Here is a 16,338-nt window from a genome sequence, read left to right as displayed (position 1 = left end):
TCGTCTTACAGGCATATGTTAGTAGACAGTCTTCATAGGATTAAAAGCAAAGGTAATTGAGAACTATAGTTTTGTGTATAACTTTGTAAAACCTGACGTGTTATGGTTTTGCATCTGTACCATTCCCATATGCAGTAGTAGTCCCTTGCATTCCCCCAAGTTCAGAAGAAGCAGAAAAAGCAGCAGTGTCTTTGGCTTTTCCAGTCGCCTCTGGCTGCTGTTGATGTCACTTTTGTTTAGGGAAAAGGCATGCAGCAGTACAGTAAGTTCTCTGCAGAAGTGTGTGCAGGTGTGTATGAAAACATCTGTGTGAGGATATACTAAGAGCATTAAAAATAATTGGTTTTAAAAGTATTCACATAGGTTTTTAGTTGTGTGTTTTTCCTCAGTAAAAAAAGCTGGAGTTGGATGCTGAGGCATATACCTACAGTCCCAGCACTTAGAATCTGGGGCTTATGGGTTCTGAGTTCAAGACCAGCCTGGACTACATGGGGAAAAAGGAAAGGAAAGAAGCCCAGTTATTACCTATTCCCAAGGAACATACTTTTGGGAAACATGGATAAAAAGTGGATTTATAGTGAATTAAGATCTCCTTATTAGTAAGTAGGATAAAATTGTATGATAAATCATTTCAGGGATCTAGCATGGTGCTGGGTTGTTTTTTAAGATGTATTTCTATGTTTAAAGATGTGCATGTGTCTGTATGTGTATGCTCATGTGTGTTTGAATGCATGCAGAGGCCAACAGAAGGCATTGAGTCCCCTGGACATGGAGTTATAGGTGGTGTGAGCTGATTGACATGGGTGCTCGGAACCAAATCTGGATCCTCTGGAGCAGCGACTGCTCTTAACTCCTGAGCCATCTCTCCAGCTTTAGAAATTCACTCTGTGCTCTGGGGATGACAAAAGAGTTGATATAAAAATTGAGCTATTTATATATCTTAAAGAAAAACTCCATGTAAATCTACTGAAAATAATACTTCTGCTATGTTTTATTGATTTTTCAACTACCTTTCTTTAAAGACACACTATCAAATATTCTTATAATTCATGCTCTTAGCTTATATCAAAGGTCAACAAGTAAAATAGGTCTGGGGACAACAGGAAAGGATACTTTAAACATTAATGGACTTTCTAGAGAGTGTGTCTTTTTCTTGTTTCTCAAACTGACATTCAGACATTGAAAGCATAGCATGCTTGGACTGATCTTGGGGAAGAAAAGAGCAACTCTATAAATTCAGCAGGTGTAATGCACAGGCTGTAACTTAAACCAAGTTCTGAATGATGTTTAATGAGAAGAACTAATGTGGGTGTTAAGGTTTACTGCTAAGGAGGACAGGAATAGAAGGCCCTGCCGTGCTCTGCTTTCTAAAATGTGGAGGTATAATGGCACCTCTCTTTTGGTTGGGGCAGTTTTGAAAGTCATTTTCTGCACTTTACATAGGCCCAGGCATAGGTCAGCATGTGCCAGCAGTCTCGTGCGATGTGGAGATGGCCATGTTTTTTTTTTTTTTTTTGGTTTTTTTTTCGAGACAGGGTTTCTCTGTGTAGCTTTGCGCCTTTCCTGGAACTCACTTGGTAGCCCAGGCTGGCCTCGAACTCACAGAGATCCGCCTGGCTCTGCCTCCCAAGTGCTGGGATTAAAGGCGTGCGCCACCACCGCCCGGCGGAGATGGCCATGTTTTACTTGCTGTCAGTAACAGCAGTAACTTCTTTAGTTGGAGAATACTTTGCAGATGGACTTGGCCCAAATGATTCTGATAGTTTTTGCCTATTGTTGATTAAATCTTATATTTTAAAGTGAATCAGTGTGCTGGCTGGATGGACAGGGGCTGTGTAAGAGAGACTCCATCAGCAGAGCAAGCTGGCACCTCTTGAAGCAGCCATTGTGTTTTTCTGCTCTGACTGGTTTTAGTATGAAACTTCCTAGCTTATCCTTTATCAAGTCCCCTGATCTGCCTCCCCCTCCACTTCCCCCTCTTTCTTCCCTCTTACTTGTCTCTCCATCTCTTTTAGAGAGGTGATCACACCTTGGACCCTGCACACAGCTAGGCAGACTCTATACTGCGTTGCTGTCCCCAGGGCTGGAAGTCATGTTTTCCATTTAGCTTACAAACATTTTTTTTTCTTTTTACAGTGGTTCTTGTCTTAATATTTAAAAGATGGATGTATAAAGAATAAGTATAAAGTACATTTTATTCTTTGAGACCATCATATAACTTAGATATTTTAAGAACTTTTAAAATGTAAGTGTTCCGCCGGGCGGTGGTGGCGCACGCCTTTAATCCCAGCACTTGGGAGGTAGAGGCAGGCAGATCTTTGTGAGTTCGAGGCCAGCCTGGTCTACAGAGCGAGATCCAGGAAAAGGCGCAAATCTACACAGAGAAACCCTGTCTCGAAAAACAAAAAACAAAACAAAACAAAACAAAAAGTAAGTGTTCCTAAAATTGAAAAAAAAAATGGACCTAATTTACTACATTTTAATAACATTAGCCACTTATACATGTCTAATTTAAAATTTAAGGTATAAAAGTTCAGATGAAAATAAGGATACATTTTTGACAAAAAATATTATATACCTTTAGCCATATATTTCCTAATATTCACTTCCATGTTTCAGTCTAGGTCAAACATAAACAATTCTATGGATTGGCTTTTTACCCTTCTTATACAGTGTAGCAGTTCTGGCCCTTGTTAAAGTAAAGATCACTTCTGAGTTTTGACTGGATTTTAATGTGTTTATGTATATGCACACCCATGTGCACTTTTTATGTTTATGCAGGTGTGCAGGACTGTTCCTTTGTGCTGAAAATTGCAAGTTGCTCTGCCTTATGCATTGTGCTTCAGCAGTCTTGTAATTCCATGCTTCAAGCAGCCAGTCGGTCGTCTTGCTGCTTTTATATGTGCCTGTTTTTAGTAGTTGCTCTTTCTTTTTATTTGTTGCATTTAGTCTGCTGTGACCTAGAAAATTCAATAATGATGAATTTTAGAATGACAAGTATTTTTAGCATCTGTAGCTACTTTCTACCAGTGTGAGCATCCCCTGTGGAGATGCCTTGGGAATACAGTGCATGAACCTTAATACTTGCAGTCCTTTGAGGGTTTGTTGGGCTGTTTTCCAGCTCTTATTATGTTGAAAGTGGTCAGGGCTGTTGGTTAGTGACCTCTGGTGAAGAGAGCTGCATTCATCTCACAGCCAGGCAGGTCAGGTAGCCGTCACCTCTTCCTTGCATCCACTTTTTCCATGGTACATGGCCCGTGTTTGGGCACCCACAGACATCCCCTTTCCTGCTGGTGCTCTTTGAGTGAGTTCCCTATCGTTTCACTTTCTTTTGAGTTCTTCTTGTCATCCTGATGGCAGAAGGGGAGCCACAGCTTGGAGAGCCTGCAGGATTGTGTGTTCCCTGACTCCACCGTGTGCTTCTTTCCTCTGCTTAACATACAGTATGTGGCTCCTTTTGCTCCTGGCCACACAGATTGGCTCTCACGTCACCTAGCTGTTTACTTTCTCTTTCTTGCTCTCCAGACTGCCTGTCCTTTCACTCCGTGTCCCACACTTCCTTTTTCTAGGCCTCTTGTTACATGCAGGCCTTAGGAATAAATACTTGCCAATAGCCTGTGTGCCTGCATGTGAGAGACATTGTTCCTGAGAAAGGCATATGGGTTGCCAGGCTGTCCAGCCCTGTGCCATTGGGAAATGGTGTTGGAGTAGAGTTTGAGAAGAGAGAAGAGTGTGTTTTGAACATTTCCCCCAACTCAGAACTGATAAGGCTGCTGGATTCTGAATGCCACCTCAGATGTAGGGGAACAGATTTGGAGCTGTGATCGTCTGGGAAATTTTAAGGAAAAAGCAGGTGCAGTGTATTTTTTTCAGGCCATGCATTTCCTGGGTTAGGATCTGCATGAGCAGAGCCTTCTACTGTCTGTTTGGTCTCATCTGTTCTGCCCTTGTCTTCACCAGGAATTCCCCTTCCTCACCTTGACGGCCTTTCCTCCTGGACTCCTCGTGCATGTCGGTGGTGTGGTTAGTGCACGCTCTGTGAAGCTTTTAGATCGGATCCACAATCCTGGTATGTTTTCTGATAAGTTTGATTTTACTGCTTTTACTTGAGGTGTGGTTGTAAAAATTGATTTTGATGAATATTGAAAGCAAATTTAACCTGAAGAGACATGAAAACAGATTATAAACTGGCACATGTTATTTTGAAATATTTTCAGTAATTGCAGTTAAAAGTAAACTAAGAAGGGTACATTAGTTATTTTTAATGTATAACAAATGAGCACATTTTGATTTATTTCTGGCTAGGCTGTCATTTTGAGGGGCTCATTAATTAATGTTTGGGTTAGCTTTATATTTGCTTTAAGGAGTTAAAGGTTTTTTATGGTTTGGCCTTCATGGCCATTACATGAAGTTGTTTATGTTTTTCACTTGCCCGTATGGCCAAACAAGGAGGAGCAGTAGCTCATGTCTTTAAAGAACAGTATGTGAATGACACAGAAGGCAGGCAGCCAGGTCCTGGCACTTTAGGGCCTTGGGTTAGAACCCCCAGGTGAATTTTCTCACTCTACAACAAGCATCATCAATAATGGTAGCTCCCTAGGTAGTTGTATTTCATGCCCAGACATTTGCTCAAGCACCATAAACCTGAAGTAATGTTGGCATCTGTACTTTTGCATATTTTAGAAGCCATTAATTCGTCACTTCCAGCAACTTCTTTGTGACATGTAGGAAAAGAAGAAAAGAATGCTCTGAAAATGATTAGGTTGGAAAATATTATGGATAGTGCTTTTGAGTATAACAGAGCATTAACTATTCTTTACAATTAAATTTAATTGGTGCTCTGTGATTTGATTTTACCTGAGAAGAATAGAATTCTTTTAACTGCAAATGTGACTTCAGAAAGGCAATGCTACTCATGTTTATTTAGCTCTAAAGTGAGCAAATACATCATCTCAGCTCCAGTATTTTGTTTCAGTTTGGTTTATTGCCCCCTTTCTCACTTTTATGGTCAGTGTAAGATCTCATTTTTCTTACTGTATTGTCCACCCTTGTAGCACTTAGAGGGCAGTCAGACTGCTACCATGTAGCACATGAAATTCTAACTTTCTGTAGCAAATTCAGTTCCAAGAAGTATAAGGAAAGACCAGGCTATGAAACCTGACAGTCACTGTGCTTTCCATGGATGACTGACTGATGTTTTGATGGCACTCATTGACATGATACTGTCCAAAGCAGTTTAGAAGTGTATTCAATTGATGTCTTCTTTCATTTTGTTGCTTCCAAATAAGTTATTTAAAATTAGCTTTAAATGAAGATAATTATCTCAAAATGTTACTTACATTTACAAAATCTTCTTGAGAGTTTATCATACTCACCAATTCATTCCAGCCATACTAGAAACCTGAGAACCCAGGAGAGAGAGTGTCCTCTTAGAATGAATTTTGTATGGTGTAACTAGCTGCTCACCAGTTTTCTCCTCCTCTCTCTTCGAATAGCTGTCCATAATGCATGGGAAGCCTCAGTTATTATTAATGGATTATTCTCAGAAGTTCAAGTGCATATACCTGTATGCAAATACTATGAAATAGTATAGAGTTATATTTTCAGTTTGCCTTGTTTTTAGTCTAATACTTACCAAGTGTAATTCTAATGGTCCCAATATCTTACTTTGATTTAAAATAAACTCTCTTTGGATTCTTTTATGTATATATTATGCACTAAAACAGAACATTTACCTAACAGCTTCTCTAAGCCCCTCGAGTAATTTTTCTGTTACAAAGATAGAATTTGTTGAGAAAAGCCGATGGTAACCCTCCGTGAAGCCCTGGATTGGATGTATCACAGTGATGCTGTAGTGGGATGGGCACTGCTGCTGTGCTTAGTTTTTAACTAGTGAATGTGAGACATTTGAATTTCATTTTCAGTGGAAAAGGGAAACAATCTTATTTTAAAACCATTGCCCCAGCCAGGTGGTGGTGGCATACGCCTTTAATCCCAGCACTCGGGAGGCAGAGGCAGGCAGATCTCTGTGAGTTCGAGGCCAGCCTGGTCTGCAGAGTGAGTTCCAGGACAGCCAGAGCTGTTACATAGAGTAACCCTGTCTCGTAAAAAACAAAAACAAAACAACAAAACAAAACAAACACATTGCCATTAGTTCTCTTGGTGATGACTTCTGAGTTCTTAGCGCTCCTTCCTTTGTTAAATACCAGGCAAGTAGAAGCATAAACAGAAAGACGGGGTGGTTTCCGAGTACCCAGGGGACCAAATGACAGTTAATTGTAGGTGACTGTAGCTTGCTTCTCCTGCCTTTCCTGTCTCTATTTCTTATTAACTCTGCTGTCTGTCTTCCAGTTCCTGTCAAGTGCTGTTGTCAATTGTGTTCTTGTTTGTAGTTTTTTTTTTTCTTTTATTCCTACTATTCTGCACCTAAAACTGATCAACTAATTTGCTGTTTTGAACTCAGCCTTTGTCGGAATTATGGGTAACACAAGATCTTACAAACTGCTAGACTGGAATAGTTTCAATTCAGGTATTTTACTGGTCATTCAGTATTACATATGCTGACAGAAATTATGGCAGCTCAGTGAGGTTTTAGAGATGTTCTAGATTAAATAGATCAATTCAGTTACATGGATGCATTCTGTAATAGTTATGTCACAACTTGTAATTTGCATAGAAATGCAAGTATAAAAATACATGAGTTAAAGCACATCAAAACCATATCATAAATTATGAATGACTTTGCTTATGTGACTAACTTTCGGAATATAATTAAATTCTATTTATGAGTTTTGGCCAGTGTTTTCATATCTGGTAAGTGATACAGGCATTAGCTTTACCATCAAGCAGCATTTGTTAAATACATTAGACAACCAGCCTGATAAACCTTAAAGCATGTTTAAACTGCATGATCAGATTTAATAGAGAATTTTTACTGTTTTATAAATTACCAGGAAATATGACTCTTAGCATTTTCATATATAATGCTAGAAGTGTTCTAAAATTTCATAGCAGGACAGATTTTCCAGAGAGATCAACATCTCTAAGCTTTCCTCCTTCCACATGACATTCCAATTTCTCTTTATAAGTAATTGGAATATAGTCTGTAGCAATTAAAAAAAAAAGAAAACTTTACAGCTGATGATGTGTTTTAGAAATGCCAATTAGTTTATTTTTGATAAAAACATATTTTCTTACTAATATAAATATCTAAAATTATTTTTGAGATTAAATTTGGAACTATTTTAATTAAATGCTAAAGCTGGTATTTAAAGAATGTTTTCAGTTCTTTGTGTCAGCGTATTTTATAGTGAAGCAAAAGTATCAAAGGGCTCAGCATTTTAGGTAACGCTTTCCTTTCAGTATTCTTTGTATGCAGGAGTCAAAGATAAAAGCTCTGCTGTGTATTGTTTGAGTAGGAGTGAGTCATGTTCATGATCTGGCTTCTAAGCCTGTGCAAATGTAGAGTGATCCTAATTTCTGACTCTTTAAGGAAGTTACCTCTGTTTCTAGACAGGCTTTTCCATTGTGCTGACATTCACTAAAATCAAAATGATTATGTTTTGTTGATTGATTTTTAGTGAGAAAATGAAATATACCCTATTAGATTTGTTTTATAAAGTAAGAATATATTCCAATACACAGTTCGCTTAGAACAATTAAAAAATAGGTTGTATATAAAAATGATATTGACTGCTAACAACTTAAGGAAGTGAAGTCTTGTCAGATCAGCCACTTTTAGGGTGTGATAGGTGTTGTTCAGATGACAGAAAAGTTTTATAAAAGGAAAGGGCAGAAATTAAATCCTTGGGACACAAGGGTACTGTCTCAGGCAAACAGAGCAACAGTTTGGCAAGGATAGACATGGTTGAGGAAGCAGTATATCTTGCCATCACTGAATGTAATGTCCGATGGGAAGTGTGCAAAAGAGAAGTGGCTGTGGAGCCACATGGAGGGGTAGCAGGGGTGGATGAGAGGGGCAGACTGGGCTGTGTAGGTAGTTCCAGGGCCAGCCTAAGCTATGATGTGAGACTGTTCTCAGAAGAATGAACCAAACAAATAACAGAACAGCTCGAGTATAAAGATAATGCATTTAGTTTAATATGTTCGTAGTACCATCCTATGATCCAGGCCTTAGAAAAGTTACATTTAGAAATAAGGCTGATTTTGATATTAATTTAGAAAAAACAATTCGATAATTCTGAATAAAATGTGTGTGTTTGGTAAATATATTCAAATAATTTTTATATATCCTCTGTAATTTGGATATATTTTGCTATTGTTATCCCATAATGTCAAAATGTCACAAATTGACCACATTTAAGTCTGGAAGGATGACTCAAGTAGTTAAGAACACTGTCTGTTCATCCACAGGACTCGTGTTTAATTCCTAGCACTCACATGGCAGCTCACAGCTGTCTTTAACTCTAATTCCAGGGGACCCAGTACCCTCTTCTGGCCTCCATGGGGGTACTTGCATGTACATGGTGCAACCATAAATGCAGGCAAACACCCATACATAAAAGTTAAAAAAACAACAAACAAACAAACAAAAAATCCAAACAAAGAATTGACTCCCATTAGTAAGAATAATAATTGTCAATACTGTTTTAATTTCAAAATTATTCCTACTTTATTTATTGAGTTCTTTGACACCATAAATAATGTGAGGCCTCAGTCAGTTTGATAACAGTCATCGAAGAGCAAGAGAAAAGAGAATTCTGAATGAGAAACACTTATTAGTTACTAGACTTTCTTAGTTCAGAAATCTTACAGGATGAAAAATACGCCACACAGCATTTACAATGTGGTGCTGCATAATGACTTTTTGGTCATGGATCATGCATCATGATTGTCCCATAAGATCATTTTGCCTTGAGATTGGCTGCATTAGGTGTTCCATTGCATACCATGATGTTTTCACAGTGGTGAACACTGGCCAGTGTGGCATTTCTCAGAACACGTGTCTCTATCATTGAGTGATACATGACTGAATTGGTATTTATTTTGTACTATACAGTTAGGCACTAGAGGACAAAGATTGCCAGTTACCCAGTCTTTATGAAACTTGTGTTCTTAGATGATAGAAAAGTATTAAGTGTGTTATTGTGTTGTGTGTTATACAGAGTGGAAACAGGCATGACTAACGTGTTGGGGGCTGTGCTAATTCTTAAGCTCATGTTTGAAGGTTATCTATCAGGTTTTCATAAGTTTCTCTTTCAGTAAGATACTTAACCCTGTATGAATGCATAATCTGCTGTTCTAAACCTCCAGCATTTGAGTCAGTCTTAGCCAGTGCTCCTCTGATGGTCTGATAGTTACTTCACAGAGTACAAAGGGTCTGCCTTAGCCTCCTGCCCTTTGCTTTTGTCTTAGCCATCTTGTCCCAAGTTAACCACAGTGATGGGGCATTTTTATGCACTAGGAAGAAGTGAACCCTTCTCATGAACCTGAGAACATATTATGATGTTACCTTTTGTTTCCTGATTTTTCTGTTCTGGGAACAGAATTTGAGAAAAGTAGGACACGGGTTGGGGGTAGGGGGTGGAGTGGATATTAGCAGCTGGAAAGGAGGCTGAGATGTTACTGCTCTTCCTTGACACTCTGGGCTGCCATGAGATATCATGGTCATGAGATAATAATAACATGCCTTTTGGTCGTCCTGGCAGACACTGCCTCTCCACAGACCTAGAGACAAGCCAGAGAGTCTTGAGGATTTTGCTACATGCCAGACCCCATCTGAGTGCTTTACAAATAGCAAGTTATTTGAGTCTCAAGAGATCTTTGAGGGAGACTCTAATCCTATTCTGTGGGTGAGCAAAGCAAAACAGTAGTTTCCTTAAGGGATCAGTAGAAGGCAGCAGAGCCACAATTGGAGCCTAAGTGACCTGGCTTTGGGACCTACATCTTAACCATGGATGGAGCATACTTGGAGCATGAAGTCATCAGGGTTTGCTTGTACATGTGGCATGTAGAACAGGTGCCTGTCAGCTCTCAGGCAAGGGGAGGGTGTTATCTTCACACAGTATTTTTGATTTGATGTCTTATGTCCAGAGTTAGGAAAAACAAATTGTTTAAAAGGAGATTGCTGTTTTTGGTTTTGAGAATTTTTTGAAGTTTTAAGAATATTTTTAGATGAATCATGAATTTTAGGACATATATTTATTTTTTTCTTCAATCATAATAGACTTGAATTATAAGGTAAGCTTTAGTGGTTTGAATTAGAAAATGCTGCTTTTTTGTTCATCACAATCATATTTTTTTAGAAAGCTCATTTTGGGAGTAAAAATTCAGTTAAAAACTTGAAAAATAAATTTACTACTTTACAAAATATTTAATTGTAAAAAATGTGACCAGCTGGGTGTAGTGGTGCACACCTTTAATTCCAGCACTTGGGAGGTAGAGGCAGGTAGGTCTCTGAGTTCCAGGCCAGCCTGGTCTACAGAGTGAGTTCTACAACAGCCATGGCTATGTAGAGAGACCTAGTCTAAAAACAAAACAAAACAAATGTGAGTCAGCTGATGTGTAAGGAAATAACATCTGAATTTGTTCATCATTTTGTTGGTTTGTTTTGTTTTAACAAACCTTAAACACTCTGGAAACCGTTAGTGAATGCTTGTGGCACGCTCATGAGATTTGAGCACTGCATTGACACCCAGGGACATCATTAAGCCAGGTTAGCATCCTGTTCATGAATGGTTTGGTTAGTTTTAGAACGCTAAGTCATTAGTTAGAAGTCATGCAGGCTCCCCGGGAGTGTGAATTCTGCTGAAGGCCTCAGCTGTTCTTTTCTGGGGCACCGAGGCTCAGGTGAGAAGGTAGATGTAGACAGCTTTTGATTCTCAACTGTAGTCAGTTTTCAGGAAGTGGTAAGGCCAAGAAGTCCTAGCAGCAGCATGTGTGGCATGCCTGCTGTATGCACCTGTTACATAATATATAGTCAGTGAGGTTTAGGTAACAGGGAATTATGTCTAGCTTTGAAAAGTAGCAGTGTTCAGTTAGATGCAGCATGGCTTATATGTCAGCTACCACACTGACATCTAGGCTTTGATGTTCTCTCTCTCCCTACATACCATTTCTAGTGCAGTGAGGATCTTTTTCTCAGTCTGGTTCTAATCCCTACCCAGTTTGAGGCTGTGTACTCTGTTGAAGCTGAACTCTTTAATTTCTGTTACTCCAGGGGAGGTCACTTTCCAGTGTTTGGGAATGCAGCTTCTCTATATACCTCAGCAGCTAGAGGTGGTCATAGTCAGCCTTTGCTTGATCCAGCCCAACACCTTTATCTCCTGGTCATTTTTAAGTTGGGTTGAGCTGGATGTGGTGGCTCATACTCATAATCATGGTACGTTTGAAGCTGAGTCAGGGTTGTGAGTTTGAGGCTCGTTTGGGCTACATGTTGAGCCTTGTTTCAGCAAAAAACAAACAAACAAAAAAAAACTATGTTGAATAGCTCTAAACAGAACTGATTTTTAACACTTTGGATAGGCAGATATGTCTTAGTTGTGAATATGTAATTGCCTAAAATCACTAAAGGGCTGAGTTTAGTAAAGGCCTTCTCTGTTGAGCTGATCATGTCTGTACTTCCAGAGATACACATTGGCATTTAAAAATCCTCAGTAGTTCCACCCACACTTCTGAAACACAAAGATGGCAAGATATCAAGCTGTGACCATGCTCTCGAAAAGCACCAGTAGAAAAGGGTGGGTTCTGCTGCCAGCCCCAGTGGTACCACGCTGAGAACTAGCGGTGTGCTGGAATACAGCCTCGTGCCTGTCAGCTGCTGAAAGGAGATGTTCAGAGAGTTGTATAATCTGTGTAAGTTTGACCCATAGAAAAGAAGCTTAAAAATAGTGTGAAATATAATTTGTATAACAGTTAAAATTGAATTTTTCCTAAAAATGTTTTTAATTAAAAATAATTGTATAGATATTAGGAATATGGCATTTTATGTGGAAATCATTTTCTTATTACCTTTGGAATGCTTGTTAAATGAGTTCACATCTCAGCTGTATTTTCCTAAAATGACTAATAAATAGTATCCATGTACTACATGGATAATTTTTAAGCCAGACTCTGTTTTGCTGTTTATAAAAGTATGATAGAATGTCAGATTTATGCTTTGGTACAGTGAATAAAATAAATAGGTTCAATAGTGTGTTTCCTATTAAAATTTAGTTAGTAATTATTAAACTTTAAAAGAGTCCTTTATAGAGATTAAATAGTGTGATATAGCTGATTTTTTTATTGATAATAAGATCATACTAACTATAAATACTCTGAGTCTGTGGTTCATTTTTACCATGATTGTAGTGCAGGTTTTAAAGATAAATAGACTCTTTCTGAGTACTAAATAAACTGATTAGTCTGAATTTTTCTGCAGTCAAATAACTTTCATCCCTTGCTCTTGCTTACAGTATAGTGGCCATGGTTGCCAGAGTGACTACTGATGAAGTGCTCCTCCTGTATGCTTGCCTTGCTCTCACCTAGAGTCTAGGGCCATTCCTTTCTGTGACCATTTCAGTGAGCTGCCATAGTTTTCAGTCCATGCTGTCACCTGACCCGAGCATGCGCCAAAACATCACCGTTCCTGGCTCCTGTTTGCCAAATCTGCTTCGCAAACCCTTTGTTCCTTAGCTTTTGCTTTAGCCCAAACCAAATGGAACATTTTCCAGAGTGTGGACACATGCCATTTGCTTCCTTGGTGCCCATGTCATATAAGTAGCTTTTTACACTCGTCAATACTTTGCTAATTATAGTACTGGCATCTCATGCACTTGTGTGGCTGTGTCAAAACGAAGGCTGCTTGTGAGCTTGCCTGAGGGGTATGAATGCTGCACTTGCGCTCAGTCAGCTCGCTCTCGCTCCTGCTCTCTTCAAAGTGTAATCAGCCACTTTTTCTTCCATGGCTTTGGTTTAACTATCTGTTGTTTTATGTTATACCCAGGTAAGTGTGATGTGCAGTAACTGTATTCTACATGGTTACACATACCTCAAGGGAACTGTTAATATTTCTCCATTTCAACATGCTGGGCATTTCTAAACAAATGCATTTCAAGCTTAAAATAACTAGCTCCCTCCATTTCATTATTTTTAAAATGATGTTGTAGATTGCTGCCTATAAAACCCTTTTTTAAAAACAGGGAATCTACCATGTGTTACTCGTGGTACAGATAAGGTGAGTCTACTGTGAGAAAACTGTTTTTTTACACGGCATACGATAATTGCCTTAGAAAAGAGTCCAAACTTCTATAGTGATTCAAAAAGTAAATAGCAAATTCCATTCATGAGTTTGAGAAAAGACTGACTTATTTGATACAGTGTTTTAGCAAAACAATTATTTCCTAGACAAAATTATTTGTATTTGTGATACTTATTTTCTTAGAAATATAAATAATTTGATAGATGAGAACACTACATAGGTAATAGTTTGTTCTCTGCTATAATTTCCTTTTGGGAAGGATAAGGTTACATGGATGTTTAAATTAACATACAAGCACACATGTCCAGCCAGGAGTAATCCTAGCACTGGGGTGGCTGAGACAGGAGAATTGCAGCAAGTTCCAGCAGTTTGTTCTCTATAGTGAGTTTGAGGCTACTTAGGCAAGTCCTATCTCAAACAAAGCAAACACCAAACAGGCATGTGTCTCTTGCTTGCTGAAGTAAGTACAGACTCTCAGTGTTTTCATTTCAGCCAGGAATGTGAGAGCAGGTTTGTAATGGCTGGCGATGCAGATGGCCACCTGAATGTTTCTGTGGCTCTCAGTTCATAGTATGAGACGGAGCCCGGCTGTTCTTTCTTCTTTCCTTTATCTTGTACTTTCATCTTTCCCCAGTTTCCTCAAGTCTGCACTTCTTCCTTTTCCTCTGAAGGAAAGTTTTAGGGTAGCTCTGTCTCTAACCCCAGACTTAATCAAGAGCTGGCTGACATTTACCTCCTCATCTCTCCCCTTGCTGTCCCTTCCTTGCGGAGGAGACACACTCATCACAGGGATGTGAGTTCTAACACACTTCTTAACCTTTCCTTCCTTTCTCTCTTCTCTACTCTACCAGTGAGTATACTTCCACTTTATTTATTTTGAAAAACTCTGCTGAGAATTTGATGTAACGGCTTTGTAAAAATAGAAAGTGGTATTTGCTTGGTTTTCTGTACTAGTAGCACCTTTTGTATACAAATGTACAGTGAGAGCTTAGCATTTTGTACTCTAGTTAAGCTTTCAGAGTCCTCCCACATGGGCGGTGACCACACGAAGAAACCAGTCAGGATACACTCGTTGTTACAGTCCACTTTTGAGTCTCACACCTTTGCCGTGGAGACTGGGTTTCACTTGCAGTGCTTACTTACTTGCAAAATGCAGGTGATTAAGAAGCATGTGGCCACTCCTCCATCTATACTGCCCCATTACAAGGGATGTTAGAGTTCCCTGTGACTGGGGTGAACTCAATGCCTCTACATGCTGGCCGTACCACTTAGCTTATCCCTAGTCCCTAAGCAGTCTTTGTTACGGTAGAGACAGAAACCCTAGTTTGTTGACCAGGCTAGTTTTAAACTCATGGGTCCAGCTTCCCAAGTAGTCACAACTTCAGGCACAGGTCACCATGCCCATCATCTACTTTGGAAGTCACAGGCCATGTATGGAGTTTGTAATTATGTGTTTGAAATTTTCCCTTCCCTTATCAACCAAATTATTTGTGTTAACCTTTTAAATGTACTTTCTTTTTCTGACCCCCCTCAATTTTTTTCTTTTTAGATTAGCTTGTCCTTTTATACCCTTTTATTCTGCCCTAGGACTTACATCTTTATGAAAGAATGGCAAATAAAGTTTTTATACCATTTATAAATATTGGTGAATCTCTACCTTGGGAAGAACTCAGAATGTAGTGAATTATAAAAGTAGGTGATAGAATATGAAATCATAATTTAAATCAGATTTATGGATAGGACATATAAGTTATTCATTCAGTGAAATGAGACACAACGTGCCTCTCAGTTTATTATCTGAGCTGGTGTGATGGCGCATGCCTGTGACCCTAGCATTCAGAAGGTGGAGGCAGAAGGATCAGATCAAGGTTATCCTCAGCTACTTAGTAAGTTTGAATCCAGCCTGAGCTATATGAGATGCTGTCCCCAAAATCAGTCAAACAAATAAACCAGATTGGAATCTGGAAAGTTGAGTCCTCCATTTGAAGTTATAGCTCTTAAAATATATGTCGTTCTACTGAAACACATGCCCTGCAAGTGTCCCTTGAAGTAGTAAAGCTAGTAGAGCAGAGTGGGCTGTCCTAGCAGTCAAGTTGCAGAGCTCCATCTTGATTCTTGTGTGAAATCGGCACTTTCACAAAGGGGAAGTGTAAAGTATGGGGCGGTACTTCCTCTCCAGAGTCAGGCTTACTGCAGACATGTCTTGTTAATGTATCATGTGCTGTGGAGTGGTCAATTGACTTAAACTTTATTTTTCAGATGAACCAGAAACTCGAGATGCATGGTGGGCAGAAATCAGACAAGAGATAAAGTCACATGCTAAAGCCTTAGGCTGCCATGCTGTAGTGGGCTACAGCGAGTCAACTAGCATCTGGTAAATGGCTGCTTGGATTTCCTGACACTGTGATTGGCTTGTCTTGTGAGCGGGGAGAGATGTGATGCAGGTCTGAGAAGAGGAGCACAGTTGGGGGGCCAGCTGGGCCTTGAGTGTATCCAGTGAGGTTCTAGGTGCCTCCTGCACACCTGATCTCTGTAAATGATGAGGATACAAACTGTGTTCTGAGCTTTGAAGGGTCATACGAGTGTATAACTGGCACACCTTCTTAGTAGTCCGTGGCCTGTGGCACTTCAGTTGCTGATTCTGCTGACTCCTTCCAGTGGGACATTTGGAGGGAGCTGTAGGTGTCTTGTAAATGAATTGCCAACTGTCTCTAGTTAGTCTTCAGGCAGCCTTAATCCCAGCACTTGGGAGGGCAGAGGTCTCTCAGTGAGTTTGAGGCCAGCCTGGGCAACATAGTGAATTCCAGGCCAGCCAAGAGCTACCTAGACCTTCTATAAAGAAAAAAAGCAAAGCCACTGTGCTTTCATTCATAAGCTGGAATGGGACACTTTCTTGCTAGTGAAACACTCCTACCTAACTGCTAAGTTGGGGAGGGGCTTTTGTACTTTGGGTTCTTTTCTTCCTACCTTTCACCTGCACCGTCTCTCCTCTGTGCCCAGAGCCATGCTCTCTGCTGATGGCTTCCTGTCTCCAGTTGTCCTTCTGCCCTGGTCACGTGTCAGCTCTCCCTCCTTGCAGCTAGAATCAGCCTTTCTTGTTGTTAAGTCTTCTATTGCCACTTTTGAGTATGTTTTGGACT

The 16,338-nt window shown here is 39.6% G+C and overlaps 1 protein-coding gene across 41 annotated transcripts in view; it reads left to right on the top strand.

Annotated features, from left to right (window-relative positions):
- Positions 1-16,338, top strand: part of C2cd5 (C2 calcium dependent domain containing 5) — a 146,144-nt gene that overhangs the window by 37,331 nt on the left and 92,475 nt on the right. For 26 of the 41 annotated variants that reach the window (XR_008214172.1, XR_008214173.1, XM_052719071.1 and 23 more), the window contains 3 exons: positions 3,961-4,069; positions 6,464-6,529; positions 15,458-15,572. Coding sequence is in view for 39 of the 41 variants with exons in the window: in XM_052719071.1 (XP_052575031.1) it covers positions 3,961-4,069; positions 6,464-6,529; positions 15,458-15,572 (290 nt within the window). In the remaining 2 variants the exon portion in view is untranslated. The remainder of the gene's footprint in view (positions 1-3,960; positions 4,070-6,463; positions 6,530-15,457; positions 15,573-16,338) is intronic. The other 15 variants (XM_052719061.1, XM_052719070.1, XM_052719072.1 and 12 more) reach the window with 1 other exon arrangement.

This window comes from Peromyscus californicus, unplaced genomic scaffold, assembly GCF_007827085.1.
Source record: "Peromyscus californicus insignis strain IS unplaced genomic scaffold, ASM782708v3 Scaffold_6__1_contigs__length_162567912, whole genome shotgun sequence".
In the NCBI taxonomy this organism is placed as follows: domain Eukaryota; kingdom Metazoa; phylum Chordata; class Mammalia; order Rodentia; family Cricetidae; genus Peromyscus; species Peromyscus californicus.
Note: the sequence above shows the minus strand (reverse complement) of the source record. Positions and strands in the feature narration are given on the sequence as shown.